Genomic DNA, 26573 nt, shown 5'->3' with positions numbered 1-26573 from the left:
TTAGACCTTGCCAGTGGGTATCATCAAGTATTGATAGACAAAGCTGACCGTGAAAAAACAGCTTTTAGTACAAGTACAGGGCACTACAAATTTAACAGGATGCCTTTTGGCTTGAAAGGAGCTCCAGCTACTTTTCAACGTCTTATGAATCATATACTAAGTGGTCTCCAAGGCATTAAATGTTTCGTCTATCTATGTAGATGACATCGTTGTGTACGGTCGCAATTTAAGTGATCATAACAACAAGTTAGTCTCAGTTTTTGAACGTTTAGAGAAATTCAATCTTCGCCTTCAGACTCGGAAATGTCATTTTCTTCGAAGAGACATAGTTTTTCTAGGTTATAAAATAACTGAAAAGGGAGTTCTTCCTGACGAACAGAAAATTAAAGCTATACTTCAGATACCCCGTCCAAACAATACTAAGGAGGTCCAATCATTTTTGGGAATGATAAACGTTTACAGAAGGAGCATTCCAAACTTTTCTACGTATGAAAAACCTTTAAGAGATATTACTCACGCAGATAGAAAATTTTGCTGGAACACAGAGTGTGAAAAATCGTTTAATAAACTGAAACAAATAATAACAAGTCCCCCTATTCTTATATATCCCGACTTCAACAATTATTTTGAACTGTCTACTGATGCTAGTGGGACAACAATTGGGGCTGTTTTATCTCAAAAAACAAATGGTCTAGATTTACCCATTTCTTTTGCTAGTAGAATCTTAAGCCCGGCTGAGCGTCGTTACTCTACAATAGAAAGAGAAGCCTTGGCTATGATTTGGGCAATAAAAAATTTTCGATGTTATCTTTTGGGCCGAAAGTTCACAGTCTATACCGATCATAAGCCTTTAATTCATTTTTTTAAAATAACCAATGATTCAACGCGGTCAGCAAATTTTAAATTTAAAGTAGGAGAATACGTATTTGATATTAAACATAAACCAGGTAAAGAGAACGTGGTAGCTGATGCGCTAAGCCGGAGTCGTATAGAGACACTTGACGATGAAAGTCCTAATGTTAGAGTTTTGACCCGAGCTCAGGTTCATAAGGCTCAAACTGATAGTAAAGATCAATTAGAAAATAGTTTACAAGTATCTAAAAAGGGAAAGAAAAAAACTGCTAATGATCAGGATGAGTCTGATTCTACTCCTACAAAATCACCAAATTTAAATACAAACTTCGCAAGTATAGTTACAAATACGAGTAACAATGAAAGTATTTGTGATGTGGAAGACGAAAGAAGTAGTGTTGATGACGAAGAGGAGACCAAAACGTTTATAATTCTTGAAAAAGAAGATGAAATCATCAAAACAATTCATAGATATCACGACTCTCCATTAGGTGGTCATCTAGGAGTTCTTAAAACATATCTTCGTATACGCCCATATTTTAGATGGAAGAAAATGTTTGAAACCATAAAAAATTACGTCAAAAGCTGTAAAAAATGCCAAACAAATAAAAAAGCTAGACGCACTATTATGCCAATGATGGTTTCAACCACTTCTAAAAAACCATTTGACAAAGTTTTTATGGATATTGTAGGTCCACTCCCTACAACTGTTCAAGGCAACAAATACATTTTAACCTTTGCAGATGACCTTACTCGTTTTATGGACTGTTATCCACTCCCTAACGGGGAAGCGGAAACGGTTGCGAGGGTTTTCTTCAACGAAATAATATGTAGGTATAGAATTCCAAAGGAATTACTAACAGATAGAGGTTCAAATTTTTGCAGTGACTTGTTCAAAAGGGTTTGTAAATTTTTGAAAATAAATAAACTGGAGACAACTGCATATCATCCGCAGTCTAATGGTGCACTTGAAAGGAATCATGGTCCTCTAATAGAGTACTTAAGATCGTTTTTAAGTGCTGATCCAGCGAACTGGGACGAATGGCACCGTCAGGCCATGTATGTCCATAACAACACTCCTCATGCTAGCACAAAGCTAACACCTATAGATGTGTTATATGGTTTCACCTCTGATATGCCACACAACATAAAGAAACCCCCTTCTCCAATTTACGACGATGAAAATTATTTCTACCAGTTGAGAAATAAATTACAAAAAGCTTACCAAGAAGCTCGATTAAATTTAGAAACTAATAAGATCAAAACGAAGGAATATTATGATAGAAACATTCGTCCACATTGCTTTAAAGTAGGAGATAAGGTTCTTCTTCAGGACATGGCTAGGAAAAACAAATTATATTCTTTGTTCACTGGCCCTTTTGAAGTTAAACAAGTTCACAATGATGTAAATACAACAATACTTAGAGGATCAAAACTCGAAAAAGTCCATAATAATAGACTTAAACCTTTTTTCGAAAACATTTGAGTAAAATCACATAAAAAAAATGCTTAAACCCTTCCGTTTTTGTTTTAAATTTTCCAGTACCCACTACTACCCACAAAAATAGACAGCAGCAGTATCTACCTTTCTACACAAACAAAAATAATGAATCGTGCCCAATATGTATTTTTACTTTTACTCATTCCGCTATACACGTTCACCCTACATTTATTCTTCATAACGGCATCCTTAACGGCAAACGAGAATGAAAAAGTAGGCATACAAAAACTGGAGTGTGCAGTTGGCGTGTATTTCGACAACATCGGAACAGTGCAAGTAATCAACAGCCATTGGATCATATACGTCTACTACAATATGTCAACATACTGGCAGGAATTGAATGAACTAAAAAACTACGTAGATCGTATGGAAAAACTCTGCACTAACGAAGTTCTACATCAACGTCACTGCATGCCAACTGCAGAAGCAATTCGCCATCGATTAGAAGTAATAGAAGAAAATAACATTCTTTTGTATTCCTTCAACTCCGAAAATTACCAACGATCTAGATTAAGACGTTCCCCGTTAGACATTGTAGGAAATATAGCCCATGGTTTGTTTGGTGTTTTAGACAACGAATACGCAGCAAATATAGAAGCACAGATATTAAAAATCAAGACTAACGAAAACCATTTTTCTGAGCTTTTAAAAAAACAAATTTCAATAACTGACTCCACAACTAACATTCTTAAGCGTACCACTGTCCAGATAAACCATCAGTTCGAGGTTTTGAACAATTATCTGAAATTAACGGAAAAATCAATTACCGATTCTCTTAATGCCAATGAGCAGGAGAGGGATATATCATCCCTTGTTTCTTACCTAATTCTAGTTTTAACTAACTTTGAGCGCCTACAGGGAATTTTGTTAGACGTTCTTTTAGATCTCAAACACGCTAAAATAAGTCCACAAATAATAAATCCAAAACAACTGACCGAACAGCTACTTCATATTAGAAGCCACCTACCAGGAATGCTGAGATTACTTCAGGGATCTGCGGTAGAGTATTATAAAATGGCTTCCGTAAAAGGTCGTGTTTTGGATGGCAGTGTAGTTTTTGAAATTCGTTTACCCTTACTTGATCTAGAAGACTATCAACTTTTTGGACTTATTCCGCTACCATTCTTTAGTAAAAATTTAGTTTATTCTGTCGAAACATCAACTCCATACCTCGCCATATCCCTGACACGCGATAAATATTTTAGACTTTCTGATATAGAGATTAATTTTTGTAAAAGTTTCTTACCAAATGCATTGTTCTGTGAGAATCACATACCTATCTTTAATTCCAATCAAAGTTACTGCGAGGTTTCTTTGTTAAATCATAAATCTAATAACCTCAAAGAATGTGATGTAAAATGTATATCAAATTCACCGCAAAACTTTTGGAAAAAACTCAGAAATCCCAATTCTTGGATTTTTTCGGTGACAAATGATATAACAGGACATTTAATTTGTAATCAATCATCCACTAGTCTTACTGTATCAGGTTGTGGAGTATTAACATTTAGATCATCATGCTCGTTTAAACTCCCAAAATAAAAGGTTATCCCGATTATAATAAAACCATTTATGAGGCCTTCGTTCCTAGTACTAACATAAGTACATGGGTTTTGGGAGGCACGGGTATAGAAACAAAAGAACCACCTAAAGTTTTTGAAATAAATCATACGGAGTTTAATATGCTTAAAAACAATATAAGTGAAGCACTTGAAAATTCTAAGGAGTTTTCTGTAACGGCTAATATTCATGATTACAATCATTATGCTCTTGTAAAACAAAGAAATAACAACTTCCTTCAAAGACCTCAGCCAAGGCCCAGAAGGAAACCAAGGCTAGATTAGATAGATTCGCATGCTGTATTCGAGGCTGCATCTGACACTTGTTGAATGCGAAAACGGTAAAAAAATGTCCGTCTGATTAACTATATGTGTACCCATTTTTCTGTTTTTCTGTCTATTTCGGTCTCAAGACTTAATCGTTGGAGAGCGATTTTCTTAAAATTTAAATCATTTAGCCTTAATTATATAATAAAAAAAAAAAAATATCATAAATCCAATATAAAGATTTCGTTTTGAATTGTTCTGTTATATGAAGAATGGTTTCTTATCTTTGAAATGTAAATATAATTAACAATCACCATTCAAAAAAAAAAAAAAAAAAAAAATAGACCTAATTGTAATAAAAAAAAAAAATTAAATAAAATAAAAATTAGTAAATAATTTTAGCAAATGTAGGAACCTATACTTAAGCATTCTTATACATACATGTATAAAAAAAGTACATTTATTATTGTAAAAAAAAAAAAAAAAAATAAAAATAAAAAAACAGAATAAAAAACTATAATTACGTCTCTCAGAAATAATAAAGAAAAAGAAAATGGAAAACAAATTAAAATTAAAATACAGTGTAGTAATATATAGTTAAAATGTTAAAGTAAAAATAAAATAAAAACAAGAATAGAAAATAAAATAGTAAGCTTTTCCCTTCAATATAATGTTTAAGCCGCAATATCAAATATATACAAAACACACTATTTCCATTTTGAATTTTTCGTTTTAACTTACAAAAAGAAACTAAAAAACATGATGTAACCATAGTAAATTTATATTTTTATATACATAGATAGAAATTTGTATCTGTAATATATATAAAAAAAAAAAATTATAATAAATAACAAAAGTCAATTGTAAAAAAAAAAAAAAAAATTTATTTAACTGTATCTGAATTTATTGTAAAGAGATACAATATCTTGTCCTGATTTGTTTCCTTTTTGTAAGGATAAATTGATTATGTAATTATGTACCTAAACCAACACAAAAAAAAAAAAACATCCATATACAATAAATATAGGCTGATTTTCAAAAAGAAGGGGAGGAGTATGTGGTGTAAAATATCAAGGCAGTCCATTTCATTTGTCGTGAGAACAATAAACTGCTGATTTTACGTAAACTTTAAAACATTAATGTTCCCACGACTGGTGAATTGCTTACTTGACAATTTGTTTATTTGACACCACATTCGATTTTACCTTTTACTTTGAGAGTCAGTCATGAATCAACCACCACTCGCTTTGTTTAATTTTTCCACAAAATCATAGAGGAAGGAATATCTAGAGACGCGACTTCGGTTGGTTTTTCTCTTCCACCCTACAAGCTGCAATGAGAGGAAAAACTCCACAGTGCTTATGTGTGGTAGTTTTCCCGTGCATTTTAAATGGCACCAACACATTCAACTGTGTAGTTGTGCTCAAAACAATTAAAAACAATTTAAGTGCTCAGTAGAGGAATTAATTCATAAAAAAATAATATAATAAATTCAAAACACAAACCTTTTTTTTATTTCTGTACATATTATTGAAAGGTGGGTGAGTGAGCTATTTGAGCTATTCAAGTTCATGTACAAACCAAAATCATGTTTAAATTCAAAGTTTGATAGGACATCTACTGGTGAAAGGAAGTTATTAAACGCATTATACCTTTCACACGCATTCACAGATAGGAAAACAAGAGAAAAATAAGAGAGATGTATATACTCCAGTCAAAGCGTCGGAAAAAAGGGCCTCACCTTGCGATGAGAGGCACTGTCAGTTTTTATTTCATGGATCGATAGGGGTATATTTAAAAGGCTTAAACCCAATTTCTCACCACCTGATCATTCTTTTTAGCGGAGTTATTCACAAAAATGCATTTTTTGGGATATTTTACTTCTAAGCTAATATCTTTGCTCCAGATTATCGTAGACCAAAAAGTAAACATACATTCTCTTCCTTATAATATTTTCTATCGTTGTATGTAATTTCATTGTAATTGAGTGAGTAAATATAAAATGGCAACCATTTTAAGTCAAATTCTTGTTGTTAAAAAACACATTTTTGTCATTATTTCGAAAAAAGCTTATATCATGATTGACATTTTTCTAACCTATTTTGTAGCCCTGTTCATTTCCTTCATTTTACAGAAAAAATGAGCTCTTTATCACCAAAGATGGCCGAGCTATTGATAAATGAACGCATGCAAAACCGGTGCGAAAACACCCAAAAATATCGTTTTTCGGGAATAACTCGACTTCAGAATGTCCTACGGCAAAAAATAAAGCAATGAATTGTTCGCTACAACATTTTCTATCAATTTAGTGCACAATCTTTTTGTTGAAACAAATAACAAATAAGTAATATTAAGTCAAAGTCGTTTTTTTTGTTTAGCAAACTCTTGCCTTATTATTTTGCAAACGGTGCGAGTATTGGCTAAGAAAATAAAATATTATTGTAGTCCTTTAAATTATCTACAATTTAAAAAAAAAATTAGCTCTCTACGACCCACGAGAGCCGAGTAATTAATTTTTTAAAAAAGGTCCAAATGACCAACGAAAAAACATAAGACAAATTCTCTTATAACAAGAAACAATGAAAACAACCCCTCTCACTGAGAACTAGTATTCGAATCATAAACAAGGGAAATTTTTTTGAATTTTCGTACGGATTAATGCTTTCTTAAAATTATAATAGCTCGGCTCCCGTGGGTCGTAGAAAGCTAAATTTTTTTTTGAATTGTAGATAATTTAAAGGACTACAATAATATTTTATTTTCTTAGCCAATACTCGCACCGTTTGCAAAATAATAAGGCAAGAGTTTGCTAAACAAAAAAAACGACTTTGACTTAATATTACTTATTTGTTATTTGTTTCAACAAAAAGATTGTGCACTAAATTGATAGAAAATGTTGTAGCGAACAATTCATTGCTTTATTTTTTGCCGTAGGACATTCTGAAGTCGAGTTATTCCCGAAAAACGATATTTTTGGGTGTTTTCGCACCGGTTTTGCATGCGTTCATTTATCAATAGCTCGGCCATCTTTGGTGATAAAGAGCTCATTTTTTCTGTAAAATGGAGGACATGAACAGGGCTACAAAATAGGTTAGAAAAATGTCAATCATGATATAAGCTTTTTTCGAAATAATGACAAAAATGTGTTTTTTAACAACAAGAATTTGACTTAAAATGGTTGCCTTTTTATATTTACTCACTCAATTACAATGAAATTACATACAACGATAGAAAATATTATAAGGAAGAGAATGTATGTTTATTTTTTGGTCTACGATAATCTGGAGCAAAGATATTAGCTTAGAAGTAAAATATCCCAAAAAATGCATTTTTGTGAATAACTCCGCTAAAAAGAATGATCAGGTGGTGAGAAATTGGGTTTAAGCCTTTTAAATATACCTCCATCGATCCATGAAATAAAAACAGACAGTGCCTCTCATCGCAAGGTCAAATGACGCTTTGACTGGAGTAATATCAATTATCTGAAATTAAATTTGCGGGTGTTTTAGGCAAGGGGGGTACGAGTCGGTTCTCTAGGTATTCCTTCCTCTATGCATGAAATTATGAAGATTGAAGATGCTGCAGAGAGTAGGTAGATAGTAGATATTTTTTGTTTTTCAAAGAGGGTTGTTTTGTTCTTGTTGACTCTTGGGTTTTTCCTAACAATTCATTTCGTGTTTATTATATCGCACTCGCGCGTGCGAGATGACATTTTTGGTTTTTTTTTGTGTCAGAGAAATTCTTTGCATTGTGTAATATTCACATCGCTCGTGCGGGGATATAATTAAAGGATTAGATATGTGGGTACATTTGTAAGTATGCACTTGTTTGTGTGTAAAAATGTGTATTGACATTTGACATGTACACAATGAATGATTTCCATATTTAGGTTGATTTCTGGATTCTGGGTTGTATTGTTTATTATACTACACTCGCGCGTGCGTACGGGGTTATATATAATATAAATATGTCCTTTTGTTTTTCATTTTCTTTGTTTATATGTTGTGGATTCGGTTGTTTTTTTAGGTTACCACAGAGAATTTTTGCCATTTTAGGAATAATATTTTAGGTATAAGGGTTATATACCTGAGTGTATTTGTGGTTAGAATGCACTTGATGGTATTTATAGAAATAGTTTTGCAATGGATTTTCAATTCAGTGTCTTCTTTGTTTTTGAATGAAGAAGAAGCTATCACAATTTATTCTCGGCTAAATATTTAGTCTAATCCAAATGCGGCCTAAGTTTCAAAAAATAAGTTCAGGAGAAACTTTTTGCGGCATTCTCCATGATCATATTGTCATACAAGATTTATCTCGAGTCCATCCTCAAACAACATACACATAAGAACCTAAACATTCTATAGGTATATTGTATGTAAATACATTTTCATGTCAGCCGGCACGCGCTAGTGCTAGACAAAAAAATTCTCAACGAAGAACAACTCAAAAGTGAGGAAGAACCTGAAAATCAATCCTTCTGCGCATCTACTCATATTTTTATACACACTACACAAAGGATACTGTCAAGTATATTATATGAAAGCACCCACATAACATATCCTCTACCTGCTTTTCCGCTGAACAACTATTACCCCGTTTGTATGACCGATTTAAAGATCGAATTGAAACTGAATCGAAATTTCGATCCAGGTATATGGAAGTACCAGATCGAGGAATCGAATTGAAATAGAATCGAAAGCACAATTTTTCTTTTAAATATATTTGCAGTAAAATAGAAAAATCTAACCAAAAACAAAGTGCAAGTAAAACTAGATATCATAATACATACATACAGTAAAATTTGCAAATAAGAAGACAATCACACACAATTTCCACCATAAATTATATCTCGAGTATTCAATTCGTTTGGTATATATGCATATTTTCGATTCGATTGAGCTCCCCGAGTCGGATCGGATCGACAAATCCGGATTCAATTCGATTCAGGTATATATAGACCTAAATCCTGATTCAATTCGGATTCAAATCGCCATACAAACGGGGTATATAATTATTATTATAATGCAAAAAATTTCTCTGATACACAGAAAATTCAATTGCCATCCACAAAAGCAACATGAAAACAAGTTTCTTTTTCATTTCAAAAATAAATAGGTATACACTTCAGAAATCTTTCATGAAAATATAGAATTTCAAACCAGTTTTCGTCCACAAACACGAAACACTATACCCATATAAAGATCTATGTATACCTACATCCATTGGCATGTCACCCCGCACGCGTGAGTGCGATGGCGATCTCATAAAGAGACAATGAATGAAAAATTGAAAACCAACATCCTGAGAGGAAAAAACCAGAGAATTCGATGGCGAGAGAGCAAAAAATATTCACTAATACATACAAATGCTTTTACATGAGATCTGACTTGGACTTCGCAGAAAAAGGGAACCCAGTCTTAGGTGCATGTTGTGGTAAGATGTATCCACAAAAAACATTCATAAACCAGACAATTTGGTAAAATCTAACAAGATCTATCATGCGGCAACAATTTTATCTAGGTATGTATTAACTTATTTAAACAAACCATTGTTAATGCACTTTATTTTTGAATTAGCTCACTTGGCTCAGCAAGAATTTCACATCTTATACATCCAAAATCCAAATCAAAAACCCACCAAAGATGGGAATTAATTTATGATATCAACAGATCCACATAATGGTTGTGGGTCCTTACTCCATCATGTGCATTTTGCATAGTCTTTTTTGTTATCACAATGGAACCATAAGGGTCTAAGTGTGTCGTGCTGAACCACGTTTGTACAACTGGCTATAAGTCTATAAGACAAACCAAAAACTAAATTAATTTTTTTATTCAAAAAACTTTTGAGGCCTTTTTTTGATTTTTTTTTTTTGTTACTGTGATCCTATTTACAGTTTACAACTCCAAAACACTGATGTTTCCTTACAACTCAAAACTTTGGTCCTATCAAAAAGAACCTTTCGTGATATATAACAACAAAAACAAATACGATTATTTTTAACCATTTGCCATCTTTCCGGAAGAGTAGCGTCTCTAAATTTAGAACACTGATGCAGTTTGTGGTTTTGTTGACATACCACACAAACGTTCGGTTTCTTCTCAATTTCATTCCCTACCGGGCATATAGCATTTATTTGTTTGACCTTCTTTTCTATTGAGTCGGGCTTTATTTCGGTGGCTATTGAAACAAAGGCGGCAACATGCTTCAGCCAAGTACTGAAATCACGCACAGAGGGATTCTGATATAGCTGAAACGAATGTTGTGCCAGGGTAGTTTAAAAACAAGTTCATCGAGGAGTGACCAATCGTATAAATAAGGCATCGCACCAGAGTTTTCCAAGAAAACTGCAAGATTTGAGACAGTGGTGCTAAAAGGTATGATTTTGTTGATTCGGGAATCAGTTATGGTGGCAAAGGATTTGGCTTTGGTAATCTGGCTTCTAACCAAAACATCTGGCCGTCCGAAGCTATTTTCCAATTCAAGCAGAACAGCACTAACACTGCTTGAATGAATTAATAAACTTTCTATGAAAAGTCGGTGGCTGAGATGGCGGTGGCTGAAATGGCGGTGGCTGATTTGGGGGTACGGAATTGAATATGGTGGGAGGCGAAAAATTGTATGGGCTCGAATAGTTGTAGTAACATACACTTTGAGGTGGCAGTGTCACTGATATTTTATGTGTTTTAAATGGCATGCTATTAAAGAATGGGTACGTACCTTGGCGGCAGTGAATGATGTTGTGGTGGAAGTGGCGACGGCATGCGCATGATGATCTAGCTTTGATTGCAGTTGCAACTGCTGTTGCAGGGCGACTCTTTCAGCCTGGGCTTCGGCGAGGGACAACTTTAGGTTGTCGACTTTTATTTGTAGTTCCTCTATTTAAACGTAGTTCCAACGAAAACGACCTTTTAATTTTTTTCCCCAATGAAGAGATATAAAACACTGCTTTTTATTTATAAACTCGATAAGTTTTTATTTCGATGATTCGATTCAGATATGTGCTGATGATGTTTTATATCTTGAAAACAAAATACATAAAATTATAAAGTCTATTTTATATAGTTCTTTTAATAAAATTCTTACTTGGTCTCTTGGTGTTGGCGGCGCACAGTGGGTCCCGCCATAGGTCAAAAATAAAAAAAGTAAATGTCAATTTTTTAAAATCCAATGATTAAACAACGTTCTACAATATCCCATCGAACCAAAACCAAAAAAAATTTGACGGTTACCCCCTTTTTCAATTCTTAATAGCCATTCAAAGTCGGTATATAAAAAAATGTACAGTTTTCTTATCGCTGCAGTTATAAGGTGTCAACTTGCGATAGTGATAGCGGGTGTTAAAAATTGTGAACAGTATTTAATTGTTATGGATATTAAACGAGAAGTTTAATACTTTCTTAAAACATAAATTATATTGTTAAATAACATTAAGGCTAATTGTAATGGGGCTCGTTAGCGAAGCAATTTTAACCATTTTTATTTAGCTCAATTTTCATTAAATTAGAGATTAAGTTGGTTTGCCTTCGAGTGCCCTATACAATTTAAGTTCTCAAATGAAGAATACCGTCCTACCTTTCGAAATAATAGCGCCGTTTTTTCCCCTTTTTTCCCCTTTTCGAGTAATACGAGTTTAAATGACGATACACGGAGAAAAAAAAATTACAACGTAAAACTAAAAAAATTCCTTTTTGGCACTATTATTTTTATTAAAGACTGAACTAGAGGGTAAGGGTAAAGTGCTCGACTGACAGGCAGGTCCATTTCCGGCATTAACCATTTTTTTTATATTTTCAAAAAAAAAATTTTTTTACCTTTTTTTATTTTTCTTGAAAATAACCAAAATTTTAAAAAACTGACTTGATGCCACGACCACCACTTTTTTCAGTTTTTTTTTTTTTAACCGAAATACTTAAATTAAATAAATTAAAATTCGATATTAAAAAACAACAAAACCACTGGAATATCTGGTGGAAAATTTCCAATCGACTGGAATGAAATGTCATTCATGAATGAATGAATGATAACATCCAGCGAAAATAAAAAAAACATTAAGGTGGTTTCACATTAGTGCGTTTATTTTTGATCGCATGTTAACTATGGTTTACTTTCATTGTTTTAGTTATATAAGTTTTAATTATCTAAGTTTAGAAATAAGATCTTTGTTTTATTACCATGAATTTTTTTGTTAAAATCTAATCCTATTGAAATCGAGTCTATTACTATGGCCCAATCTTTTGTAAACACTTTTGATTATAAAAAAAGGTCACCTACACCAAAGGTTATACCATACATTTTTTCTTCGAAGTATTTTTATATAAAATCACTCAAAACATGAATAATGAAACCAATTAAATCTATCTTCGTCCTTTTCTCTCTTGGAAGAACATAAGAATTTGACAATTCCTTCACTATTTTAGCAAGTTTTCACTTTTAGACCTTTTGCATAAAAGGCCCTAATATTTTGTTCGCACACCAAATGCCGCATGACAAAGCGTTTTTCTTATGAGGTTCAGGGAAAACTAACAATAACGTCTTTTTTGTTCCTTAAAACCTCATCTACAATGACCTAAAAAGTGAAAAAGTGGAAAATTTACAAAATTAAATTTTTTTCTTTCTAGCGCTATTCGTTTTTGAAAACATATTAAAAAAAAAAAAATACAAAAATTGTTTATTAAAAAAATATAATAAAAAAATGGTCTAAGATACCCATAATTTAAAGTGAATTGCTTATTTCCGGTTTTTTTCTAAAAAAAATCAGTTTTTTGCACGAAGTCCGCTTACTAAAATGTTTATATTTTCTAAACCAGGCATGTCAAGCTTGCGGCCCACAACGAATAACTTTGCGGCCCGGCCCTGTCCACATTTTTATTAATTTTGAGTTTTAGATTATAATTTAGATTTTATGTTCACAGCTTTTGACACACATGCACCTGGCACCTCCTTTTTTTCCTAATCAACAAATAAATATGGGACAAAACCAAACAAAATAGTAAGTTTTATAAGATCTCGTGGCTCAAATCAGAGTGAACTAGGAAGCGAATATTCTGAGTTAACCTACAAACGATTTTGGGGCTTTGGAATTTTTTTAGTTTTTAATGATAAAAGTCTTTAAACCAGCATGTCTTGCTATCTAAAATGGTTGCAGAGTTTATAATTCATGATACCTACCTATCTAGATGTAGCAAAATATTAATTGAGTTAAACTCAAAACTGCGAGTAAAATTCATAATATAGGTCGTTTAAAATCAAAAGTCCCATGGAAAATTGAGCAAAAATAAAAAAACTCATTTGCTCACTGGAAGGAAGCATTTATGACGCAGCTGAACTTTTTCTAAAATACGATAAAATAATAAGGAACAGTTCTTGATATCGCTTTTTTAATAAATTGGTCTGTCTGTAAGATTCACTGGGTAGCGGAGGCAAGTCTCCCGGGCTTGCTTCACTCAATATCAGCGATCAATACAAAAAAGCATACAATTATTTAATTATTTATCATTTGAAGGCAGTTGGGATAACTTTACTGAAGATATTGTTGTAGGACTAGGTGAAGATGCATCAGAAATGTCCAGTTTATATGATAGATATTTTTCAATTATTTTCGAGTCATCACCATAGAAATCATTAATAAACAAATTCAGATTTTTCGTTTGATTATTTTTTTTTTCTCTTGAATTTTTTTCATTCAAACAACCATGATTTGTTGTTATTTTTGAGTTGATTTGTCGCAATGAGCCAATAAAATTGAGTTTTTGTTTATTTTTACTCAATTTTATTGGAAGGGAGAAAATAAACTCAGAGTCAGGACTTTTGATTTGAAACGACCTATAATAATGAATATGTCAACAAATGCAACATTCAAATGCAAATGTGCATTCAAATGCAACCTAGCTCTTTTGGAACATCAGAAGATAAACCAGGATTTGACGTATCAAAAATACTACGCAAAAAATCTAAACTATAAAATTGAATACGAAAAAGACTTGCAGAATATTTCTTGAAAGACAAGTTCTCTTACTTTTTTTTCGATTTGTTCCATAAACATAGAATTATTGCCGAATTTGACTCCGAAATAAGTTCCAAATTCGTTGAAATGCCCGATTTTATAAGTATTTTTGTGCACTTGAAAACTGCCATATAAAATCGTTTGCAAAATTCACAGTAGGTACCTGTCGATGCGAGCAGTTATTTCAGTCATTAAGAGGAATGAGTTACCTATAAAATCCTGAATAACTAACTTTGGTCTGAGAAAAATAGGTAAATGAAAAAAAAATAGTTTCCGTTTTTTTTTTTACAAAATTGTTTTACATATAAAAATTGTAGCTTAACATGTTCTACGGCCCACAAATTTTTATCTCGCTGTTTTGGCCCCTTGTAACCATTGAGTTTGACATGCCTGTTCTAAACGAATGGAGATCCCACTCTGAAACTTGGCACATAGTTTCTAAATAATTGTATAAGCTTTCTTTTAAGACTGTATAAAAAAAATATTAAAAGTTTCTTAAATTTGGATTTAAAATGTTAACTTCCGGTTTTCTATCGAAAAAATAAATCGATTTCCGGTTTGGAATTCATATTTGAAAAGAACGTCTAATTTTCTATTTAATCCATCATTAAAAGAATTTTGTTACCCTTTCCTTGTATTTATTAGAATTTTTTAAATTAACTCTTCACCAGAGTTTTCCTTAACTTTAGAAGCCCATAACTCCACTATTAGACCTTAAAATTCAAAATCCTTCGAGATGTATTTTTTGAATCAAGTGAATATGAACAAATTTGACGACCCATTTTGCTTTTCTAAGCCTGGAAATGACTGGACTATTACGATTCAACTCACTTATGCCATTTTAGCATAAACCAAGCGCGGCCAGGCATATTATAGGGGAAGGGTATAGCCCGACTCAGGACAACACGACTTTGTACACCCCGACTCACGACAGCCCGATTCAACCCATACCCCGGCTCAAGATAGCCCGACTCATCGCAACTCGACTCAGGTCGAGTTCTTACCTGAGTGTTCGGGGTGTACAAAGTCGTGTTGTCCTGAGTCGGGCTCTGCTTCTACTTATTATAGTTGGGCATTAAGAAAGAATGTATTGTAAAGGAAAAAATTGTATGAAGATACAGATGTCTTCTCCTGTCTGTACTGGCAATATTTTCTTTAACAAACTAAAGATCTAATAGTCGGAGTTTTGTAACTTTGATTCATAGTAAATTATTGACGTATTTCTCTAAAAACTAGGTACCTAATTAAAAATAAGTATCATTTAAGAGACTTGTTGCACTTTACTGAGACGATGTCACTATGGGGCAAAATTGCAAAAAGGTGGCAAGCAAAAGAGCTGGACTAGGGCTGCCAGATGAAATTTTATTTATGTTGGGACAACATGTCTTAAAAGTCGGGACAAATCGGGACAGCAAAAAAATACATGAAATCGAAAATTTATAAAAATAAAAAGAAATAAAAAAGTAATAGACCAGTGTGATTCCAAACTTTTCCATTGGTAAAAATTCCATTTTTTTAAAAGCAAACTTAAAGAAAAATAACAAAGTCTTCATCCATAAAAAATAAACAACTATCAAGTGATGGATCTTTTAATAAATGAAGGTAGGTACCAAGCTTCCAATTTTCATTAAATTTAATGTTTGCTTTTGAAAGAAGGAGTTTTCTGCGATTTGGCATTTTTTTTAAATTTTTATAATGGACTTTAGAAATAATTGATAAAGAATAAATTGAAGCTAAAAGCTTTTTACGTTTAAAATTTTATTACACGAAAGTAAAAAACAAATGGACCAATCATTTTATTTTTCACACATGTTCCCAGTAAGGAAATATCAAATGTTATTCATTTATTTTCATATAGCAGTGACTTTGATTTTCTTCCAGAAAGTTTTCGAATGAAAACGGATTGTCGGGACAAAACTCGGGACATTTTGTAAATCAGGACAGATATCGGGACAGAGTCCAAATGTCGGGACTGTCCCGCCGAAATCGGGACGTCTGGCAGCCCTAAGCTGGACACTTGAAATTTGGAACAAATCTTATTGATACAAATGTTAGTCCATAGCCAAAATTTAGAATGGCCACGCCCATTTTTAGGGTTACAACCCATACACTTTTTAAGATTTTCGATTGTCACTTTTGAAAGCATGTTTTTTTTTTATTTTTATTTTTTTTTAAATAAATTTATTAAATTAATTTTTCTTTAATATTTTATTATAAATAAGCACACATTTAATAAATGAAAGAATTTAAAAATTTTTATTGAATAGCTCAAACAGCTCACTCCAGACACCCACCTTTCAATAAATATGTACAGAAATAAAAAAAAAGGTTCGTGTTTTGAATTTATTATATTATTTTTTATGAATTAATTCCTCTACTGAGCACTTAAATTGTTTTTAATTGTTTTGAGCACAACTCCACAGTTGAATGTGTTGGTGCCATTTAAAATGCACGGGAAAACTACCACATATAAGCACTGTGGAGTTTTTCCCCTCATTGCAGCTTGTAGGGTGGAAGAGAAAAACCAACCGAAGTCGCGTCTCTAGGTATTCCTTCCTCTATGTCACCAACTAAAAATGAACGATTCTCACAGGCAGGGTAGCAAAAAGTTACTTTTCATATTCTAAAATTAGACAAAACGCAGAACAAAATGACATATAAAACTTATTGGTGTTTCACGGCGAACACAACTAAATGACTAAGGTTTTCAGAAGAGTGCAGACAACACATCATTTTCAGGGGTGGAATCGGCTAAGGTGATAGTTGATTGTCACCTTTTTGAATGTCACTTTTGACCATCACCTATCCTTTGCTCTGAGTAAAGTGATCACCAAAACCCTACAGGTGCAGCGATTTCGATGAGTGTTCGACTCACACGGGGAAGACCGAGATTCGATTACTACCGGTGCCCAATCGGAAAACGGAATCAAATAAATTATATTATATTAAAAACAAAAATTGCCATGGATAAAATATTTTTATTCAAAGTCTCATGGTCTCATTTTAAAGCTTGTATTTTTTACTTTGAATTGTTGGTAAAAACATAAAAATGCATACGATAGTGTTACCGCTATCTGTCAATAAATTGCACTTCATTTTGTTTTTTTGTTAAATTTTCCAGATACTCTCTGTTTCAATTTCAGTCTTTTTCTTCCAACGATAGTATTAGCGTTGTCTGTCAATGAATTGCACTTAATTTTTTTTAAATGTTAAATTTTCCAGATAATTTGTGTTTTAATTTCAGTTTTTTTTTCCTTACATAATTCATATATGTTGGATGGATGGAACCAACGAACGGATTTTTGAGTTCTTAGCATTGAATTAAAGCTTTTGTTTCAAGCTTTTCAATGGTACCATTAACATTCATGTATGTCGATTACTTCACGACCAAATATCGTTTTTGAAGAACGCAAGATTTGATTCCATTTTTTTGCTCCTAAGTGTATGTGGGATGACATTATACAGACAGACACAAGACGATACATGAACAGACGATACAGACAAACGATATTCAGATCGACATACCACTACAGAGACAAACGAACGAAACGGGACGAAAGACAAAAGGAAAGATAAAAGAAAGAAGATTCGAACATCCAAACGAGCAGTCAGTCTATCCAGAGATTCTTGAGCGATAAGTCGTGTTATATAAGTCGTGTTATTAAGTACGGAATATTTATAAAAATAAAGAAAAAGTCAACTAAAATTTGTGTCCGAGTTTTATTTTATGAGAGAAGTAAAACTACAATTGGGGGCTCGAACCGTGGATAAAAATCCGAGTCGGTAGTGTCGGTTAAAAGAGGGTTGCATCCCAAGAGTTTGTATCGGTTAAAAGAGGGATTCATCCCAAAGAATTTGTACCGAATCAAAGAATTGAAAGTGGGCTTCATCCCAAGAATTTGTGTTAATAAAAGAGGGATTGATCCCCAAAAAATTGTTTTGATTAAAAGAGGGCTTCATCCCCAAGAATCTGTAATAAAATAAAAATCATAAAAGAGGACGCCATTCCCAAAAGTCGGTTGAAGTACAGTTAAAATTTCAAACCAGAAACAGAAAATTGTGTCTGTGCGCGCTATAAGTACACCACTCAAACTCAACTGGTGTTAGTGCGTAAAGAGAAACTACATTGTGTCTGTGCGCGCAATATATACCACACTTCGCTTCAACCAAAAGTGTATTTAAGTTTGAAGAGAGAATCTTCTCTCTTCTCTCTTGTATAAGAAAAGAAACAGAAATTGTGTCTGTGCGCGCAAAACAAAACTCGAATGTGCACATTATTGGCTTCAACCTAAAGTGTAGTTTAGAAAGAAGATACATACAAGAAAGAAGAAACAGAAAATTGTGTGTGTGCGCGCAAAACAAACTTGAATGCGCATGACTGAAAATAAAAAAAACAAACATTATTGACTTCAACCTAAAGTGTAGTTTAGAAAGAAGAAACAGAAAATTGTGTCTGTGCGCGCAAAACAAAAACTTGAATGCGCATGAGTGAAAATAAAAAAACAAACATTACGGGCTTCAACCTAAGCGGTGCGAGTGTGCAAAAAGAACAAAAAACCAAATAAGAAGTGTATACACACACGAAGACCACCGCGGTTGCTTGCTCCAACGAGAACCACAAGGAGAATAGGGAAGTTCGAACATTTGTCCTTGTCTTCTCTTTCTATTTACAGTTACCATTTTGACGTTTTAAACTCGGCGAAAATCAAAACAAACCAGCAAAAACAAACCAACAAAACAAAAAAGCAAAAAATACAGCATAGAAATATATTTTAAATTCCGTAATTTTTTCGATTTTTAGGCACTAAATTAAGTTATAGTAGAACGTTACTACCAAAAAAAACACTTGAAATCGATTTGTATGAGTTTTTTTTTACAAACAACAGTTCTTTAAAACTGCGCGCGTCCTTGAAAAATTTGGTTTGTTTTGATCTTCACCCAGTTTAGGAGATATTTTATTCTATTTTCTTTTGTTCTTTTGGTACTGACAGATGAGCGAAATTCCGAATACGAAGTGAGCAGAATCATCACAACAGAAACATAGGGTGAATGCAGAGTTGTTTGGCGAGTTGTTCAGTTATCTTTAATATTTTTTTTTTTTTGACTTTTAAAGTAAAAGTAGAGTAAAATTATTTTAAGTAATTTCCATTCAATTTATTTTTTTTTACCTATCATTTAATTAACAAAGATTTTGACTTTAAATTATAAAAGTAAAGGTGGATAGAAGTTATTAAAGTAAAAATAGAGTAAAATTATTTTAAGTAATTTCCAATCAATTTAATTTTTTTTAACCTCTCATTTGATTTATTTTTTTTGAATACAAAAATTTTGACTTTAAATTATAAAAGTAAAGGTGGATAGAAGTTATTTTTGACACTTCAATTTATTTATTATAAACTATTTAATTTATTTTGTTGAATCTAAAAAATAAGAAATAAGAAAACATTGTAATGGATGTTCGAACGATTTTAAGTTCAACCGTTGAGGTTCTCAGGGACAAATTACGGGAACTAAACTTACCAACAACAGGACTTAAAGCTGTATTGCAAGACAGACTCATAGAACATTTTGGACTCGCCAGGCCTGTAGAAGGCAACGATACAGAGGAAGAAGCAGATTTTAGTGACTCAGAGTCAAATGGTAGGCAGGTTCATAGACGTCCAAGGGCAGGTAGTAATTTCACTCTCCGCGATATAGAAGGATCACTTTCGGCCTTTGACGGTTCAGGATACCCGGACGTTAATCAGTGGGTATCAGATTTTGAAGAGAATGCCATCATCGTCGAATGGGGCGAGATCCAGAAGTTTATATACGGGAAACAGCTTATTAAAGGGGTTGCTAGACAGTTCATTAGGAGTTTGTCTGGGGTTAATAGTTGGGATAGACTTAAGAGGGAGTTGATAAATGAATTTTCAAGTAAGCTCTCGGCGGCAGAAGTCCACAGGCAGTTGAAGGCTCGTAGGAAAAAACAAACTGAGTCTTTTTTGGAATACTTGTATGCGCTTATGGAAATCGCAAAATCGATAGTTTTAGATGACGAAAGTCTGATTGAGTACTTCGCTGAGGGAATACCCGACTCTAGACATAACAAAATGTGTTTATATCAAGCCAAAACAACAAAAGAACTGAAGGAGCAAATAAAGCTATACGAGAGGGTGAACAGATCTTCCCAAAAGTCTTCATACTACCGGGGAGATTCACAACCATCAACTAGCTCTCGTGCTCCAGTAAGAACAGAAACAAAAAGTTGTTTCAGATGTGGTAGTAACACCCATCTTTCTAGGGATTGTCAGGTGAAAATACTTAAATGCTTCAAATGTGGACAACCAGGTCATCGAGCATTTGAATGCAAAGCAGGTCAGCCTAACATAAAAAATGAGAGGCACAATGTCCAAATGGTGGGGACAGAAGAGAGTACCTATTCAGAGGTAAAAGCTAGAGTATGTTTTGCAACCGGCTCCAACCGTGTTTTCAAAACCATACAATTGGGAAACTTCTCAGTGTGTGCACTGATTGATACGGGCAGTGATTTATGCCTAATCAGGTATGATTTCTTACTCATGATAGGGTACATAGATTTAAACCCATTAAAAGTGAAACTAATAGGGTTAGGTCATAAGGAGGTTATGACGTTGGGTAGTTTTACCGTGAAGGTAAATGTAGACGGGTGCGAATTGGATATGACATTCCACGTACTCCGTGAGGCTGACATGTCATATGCGGCAGTTGTTGGCAACGATGTCTTGCGCGAAGTAAATTTAGTAATTGAAGAAGAGGGTGTTCGGTTCCAAAGGAAGAAGACTTGCAAGGATGGAAAGGTAGAAGGGGGTGCTTTGAGTAGTGCACTTGCAGACACTGGTAAGGCCGGTGTATCGATGGAAATCGATGAGGTTAGGAACAACACCCTAGGGGAAAAAGAAAAGGAAGACACGTTTGAGTTGAAGGTGTTTCACAGTATTTGCATGTCCGCATATGAGGGCGATTTCCAAATCGATCTGACACTTGACTTAAATCATCTTAATGAAGGGGAACAGAGGATTATTAGGGGAATTATTAGTGAATATTCACCCAGAAGAAACAGAACAGCTCCAGTCGAAATGAAGCTAGTACTTAATGACGATGTTCCTGTTTGGCAAGCACCTAGACGTATGCCAAGGCCAGATCAAGAGTTTATAAACCAGCAGGTTAACAAATGGCTTGAAGAAGGAATCATACGACCGAGCGTGTCTCCATACGCGTCTCCGATCGTACTGGTTTCCAAAAAAGACGGTTCAAAGAGGCTTTGTTGCGATTATAGAAAGCTCAATGAGAAAATTATACGGGATAGTTTTCCAATGATTACGATGGATGAGGTAATAGAGCGGTTAGAGGGAGCAAAGGTGTTTACAACACTAGATTTGAGAAACGGTTTCTTTCATGTGCCTATGCACCCGGATTCTCGTAAATATACTGCATTCGTCACTCAGGACTATCAGTATGAATTTTTGTTTGTTCCTTTCGGAATCTCGAACTCTCCAGCCGTTTTCTGTAGATTCGTCTACGCCGTGTTCCGGACATTAATCCAAGCCGGCATAGTGGTCCTTTATATGGACGACATGATAATTCCCTCGAAAGATGAAGCAGAAGGGATAGAGAAATTGATCCAAGTCATTAAAGTAGCTGAAGAATATGGCCTCAATTTTAAGTGGGAAAAGAGCCAATTCTTGAAAAGGCGAGTTGATTTTTTAGGATACATAGTTGAGAATAGCTCTATCCGACCGTCAACCGAAAAGACAAGAGCTGTTGAGAATTACCCGCTTCCTAGAGACAAAAAAGCTCTTCAAAGGTTCATAGGTTTGACCTCGTATTTTAGGAGGTTTATACAAAATTTTGCGTTGGTAGCTAAACCATTGTCCGATATGCTCAAACAAGAGGCAAAATACAAGTTGGGTCCTGAACAACTTATGGCTTTTGAACAATTGAAGACAGCGCTCATTAAAGCACCAGTTCTTAGGTTGTTTAATCCCAATAGTGTGACAGAAGTCCATACAGACGCGTGCAAGTATGGATATGGGGGTGTTTTGTTACAAAAGGATGAGGAAGATCAATGTTTCCATCCAGTTCAATATTATAGTCGTAAGACCACAGAGACAGAAGAAAAGCTTCATTCTTATGAACAAGAGGTACTAGCTGTAGTTGAAGCACTCAAGAAATGGAGAGTGTATCTGTTAGGGATGCGATTCAAAGTCGTCACCGACTGTAAGGCTTTCAATATGACTATGAAAAATCGTGATTTACCACCGAAACTATCTCGTTGGGCGATTTTCATGCAAGGTTTCCTTTTCGACGTAGAGCATCGTTCGGGAACCCAGATGAGACACGTCGACGCGCTTAGTAGGGTTTATTGTATGATGATCGAAGAGTCTTTAAACCTTCGCATCAAGGGGGCACAGCTCGAAGATACGTGGACTCGAGCTATCCGGAAAATATTAGAAAAGGACACTTATGAGGACTACTTTTTGAAAGCAGATGTTCTATTCAAAGATCCTGCAAAAGAGCTAATAGTAGTACCTGCGCAAATGGAACAAGAAATTATTTCCATGGCACATCAACAAGGGCATTTCGCCACCAAGAAAACCCAGGATATAGTAGAGAAATCGTTTTATATTCCTAATCTGTCCAAAAAAGTGGCAAGTGTTGTCAGGAGCTGCGTCCAGTGCATTATCACTGAGGCGAAGAATAGTAGAAAGGAGGGATTACTTTCACCCATAGATAAAGGGGGCGTTCCATTGGAGACGTATCATGTTGATCATGTTGGCCCAATGGAAAACACCAAAAAGCAATACAATCACTTACTCGTAGTAGTTGATGCTTTTTCAAAATTTTTTTGGCTTCATCCAACAAAAAGCACTGGGTCCGAGGAAGTGATTGAGAAGCTTAAGAGACAGGCAACGATTTTCGGGAATCCAAAACGCATTATATCCGATAGGGGAACGGCTTTTACCTCGAATGGTTTCAAGGAGTATTGCCACAAAGAAGGTGTGCAACATTTGTTAATTTCCACGGGTGTCCCACGGGGAAATGGGCAAGTGGAAAGGATCCATAGAACGGTCGTATCGTTGCTATCCAAACTTTGTTCGGAAGACCCAAAGTGTTGGTACAAACATGTCGATAGGGTACAACAGGTACTGAACAATACTCCACCAAGGAGTACTAAAGTAAGCCCGTTTAAGATATTGACAGGTTTAGAAATGAAAGTCCCAGAATATCCAGATTTGAGGGCAATGTTAGAAGAAGAGGTGGTGAGCGAGCTTGAAGTTGAGCGTAATGAAGTGAGGGAAAAAGCTCGACAAAATATAGAAATCATTCAGCAAGAAAATAAAAAAACGTTTGATAAAGCTCGAATAGAAGCGCACCAGTATAAAGTAGGGGATTTAGTAGCCATTAAGCGAACCCAATACTTAATGAATACAGAGACATGAACAGACGATACAGACAAACGATATTCAGATCGACATACCACTACAGAGACAAACGAACGAAACGGGACGAAAGACAAAAGGAAAGATAAAAGAAAGAAGATTCGAACATCCAAACGAGCAGTCAGTCTATCCAGAGATTCTTGAGCGATAAGTCGTGTTATATAAGTCGTGTTATTAAGTACGGAATATTTATAAAAATAAAGAAAAAGTCAACTAAAATTTGTGTCCGAGTTTTATTTTATGAGAGAAGTAAAACTACATGTATATTAAATATTTTATAATTTTTCTTCACAAGGAACCATATTTTACTCAACGAACTAAAATGTTCGTATTATTTTTTAATATAATGAAATTTGCCGTTGAGGATTGCAATAAAAATAGAAAGCGAAAGTGACACATAAATAGCTTTCAACCACAATCCATAACAAAAAGGCGATTGTCACTTTGATAATCACCTTACGTGGAGCAAAAGTACTTATTGTGATGATCAACAATCACCTTAGCCGATTCCACCCCAGGTTGTTTTTCATTTTTGACTTGGAATTAAAATATTTTGAATGCATATTTTTCATAAAAAGAAAATTTATTAGAACGTACCCTAGCTCACTTATTTCATTCCAAAAAGATTCAACTTAATACAAGTAATAAATAATAAACAGTACGTAATTTATTGAAGCAACCCAAACTGATAAAAAGTCGTAAAAACTCTACCCATAAGTGATCTTTCTCTTCCCAGAGGCAATCTCCTGAATACCACGAATTTTAATTTAATTTTCCCTCTCTCGTTTTTAATTCTCTATTATATTTCGAAGAGAAATAGTTGGGTTATTCAAGACAAATCTCAACTTCGTGATTTGATTAAATGCCAGCTTTTCTGAGTTTTGCCCCATCCGGATGATTGCTTTTATGCTACAAATTTGCTACAGTACAGTGTTTTATACAACCGTACATTATGCCAATACTAATTTTTTGTTTAAAGAGGCAAAGTCAAAAAAATTGATGACGATAGAGGAGACCACTTTTTTCTAATATTTCGTGTGTTTTCCTTTTGTTGCAAAACTGCCTATATTCTTTCGGGAACTCTTTTTTTACCTGAATGATTTGTTTTTCCGTGCTTGTAATGATTCAACCACTCACCTCTTAGCTCATAGAGGAAGGAATACCTAGAGAGCCGACTCGTACCCCCCTTACCTAAAACACCCGCAAATTTAATTTCAGATAATTGGTATACATCTCTCTTATTTTTCTCTTGTTTTCCTATCTGTGAATACGTGTGAAAGGTATAATGCGTTTAATACCTTCCTTTCACCAGTAGATGTCCTCACAAACTTTGAATTTAAACATGATTTTGGTTTGTACATGAACTTGAATAGCTCAAATAGCTCACTCCAGACACCCACCTTTCAATAAATATGTACAGAAATAAAAAAAAAGGTTCGTGTTTTGAATTTATTATATTATTTTTTTATGAATTAATTTCTCTACTGAGCACTTAAATTGTTTTTAATTGTTTTGAGCACAACTACCATTTAAAATGCACGGGAAAACTACCACATAAAAGCACTGTGGAGTTTTTCCTCTCATTGCAGCTTGTAGGGTGGAAGAGAAAAACCAACCGAAGTCGCGTCTCAAGGTATTCCTTCCTCTATGTCTTAGCTTTTCCACCAGTTGGTATAAGGTTTTCTGCAGCATTTCGCTAAGAACCCCCAAAGAGCGTTATTTGTGGAATTCATCCCTAAAAAATTATCAAGCCTGTTTATTCTTTAATTTTTCTTACTTAGGAAGTACGTGACACTCTAGCATTATAGTAGAAAGCCGTAATAATGATTACTGTACAGAAAAAATAAAATAAAATTAGTTTTAAGCGTAAAAAATTTGTGAAAATTTTCATTGGTCATAATCATGTGGCCACCTACTGTATATAAAAAAGAAACCTATCGGAGAAGATGTATACAGTAAGGGTATCGAAGATTAAATATTCATGCTTTCCGATAGGTTCTTGAACATAACCCATAAATTGCATTTATTATTCTTATATTTATAAAGTTTAACAATACTTAAACATTTTTAATAAGTTAAAGTTGTATGTCATTAGGAATGAATTTAAGCACATCAATATAAGCACGTCATTTGGTCCCGATAGTATAGTAGGTAGTAATAATAATACAATATCATATATAATTAATTTTTCAAAATTTCATTTGCTGCATCACTGATTTCCTTCCATGTATATTCAATGTCTGAAGTCTGTGTAAAACGTGAGCAAATTGCCATCCGGAGGAAATATACATCACCTATTTTCGATGGAACCATGTGCACATTACCGCGGCCATTAATTCTCTTTAAAAGAACTTCGTTCCTTTCATTTGGTCCTTTTAATCTAAAGCAAACTAAGCCCATGTTCACTTCACCAACAATTTCAAAACGAGAGTCTTCTACACAAAGCTTTTCGAAATATTTTGCAAATTCACAATGCCGCCTGATGTGGGCTTGAATATTTTCTACTCCATAAAGACGCAAGACAAACCAGATTTTTAGAGCTCTAAAACGACGACCCAGAGGAATTTGCCAATGACGATAATCTGGAGCAGACCCCTGCATATCATGTTTAAGATAAAGAGGGTCAACATTGAATGCGTTAACCAACCAACTAGGATCCTTTAGCCACATGGCACTGCAATCGAAATTAACAAGCATCCATTTGTGCGGGTTGAAGTTAAACGAATCAGCCGTCTCAATTCCTTTCATTAAGTGTCGGTATTCTGGGCAGATAAATGCAGAACCAGCATAGGCCGCATCCACATGAATCCAAACATTATACTTGTTTCCAATTGGTCCACATTCTTCTAAATTGTCGAATGCGCATGAGTTAGTTGTTCCAAGAGTAACAACGACCTACATATATAAAAAAAATTTAGTTTTTGCAA

At 34.1% G+C, this 26573-nt stretch overlaps 2 protein-coding genes across 4 annotated transcripts in view; one reads left to right on the top strand and one right to left on the bottom strand.

Moving 5' to 3' along the window:
• The first annotated feature begins 2458 nt into the window (after positions 1-2458).
• LOC129907443 (uncharacterized) lies at positions 2459-4340 on the top strand. Its single transcript, XM_055983684.1, has one exon. It carries the CDS (start codon positions 2459-2461, stop codon positions 3893-3895), a length of 1437 nt encoding a protein of 478 aa, XP_055839659.1. The 3' UTR covers positions 3896-4340.
• Positions 4341-25631: 21291 nt separating this feature from the next.
• Positions 25632-26573, bottom strand: part of LOC129907442 (aromatic-L-amino-acid decarboxylase) — a 56695-nt gene continuing 55753 nt past the window's right edge. For all 3 annotated transcript variants that reach the window (XM_055983683.1, XM_055983681.1, XM_055983682.1), the window contains one exon: positions 25632-26541. In XM_055983683.1, coding sequence (XP_055839658.1) covers positions 25828-26541 — 714 coding nt within the window. In that variant the 3' untranslated portion in view covers positions 25632-25827. The remainder of the gene's footprint in view (positions 26542-26573) is intronic.

The sequence above is a fragment of the Episyrphus balteatus genome, chromosome 1 (genome assembly GCF_945859705.1).
Source record: "Episyrphus balteatus chromosome 1, idEpiBalt1.1, whole genome shotgun sequence".
In the NCBI taxonomy this organism is placed as follows: Eukaryota; Metazoa; Arthropoda; class Insecta; order Diptera; family Syrphidae; genus Episyrphus; species Episyrphus balteatus.
Note: the sequence above shows the minus strand (reverse complement) of the source record. Positions and strands in the feature narration are given on the sequence as shown.

Bases quoted from the DNA above. Each gene is read 5' to 3' on its own strand.
- LOC129907443 (XM_055983684.1), top strand. From the start codon at position 2,459: ATGAATCGTGCCCAATATGTATTTTTACTTTTACTCATTCCGCTATAC.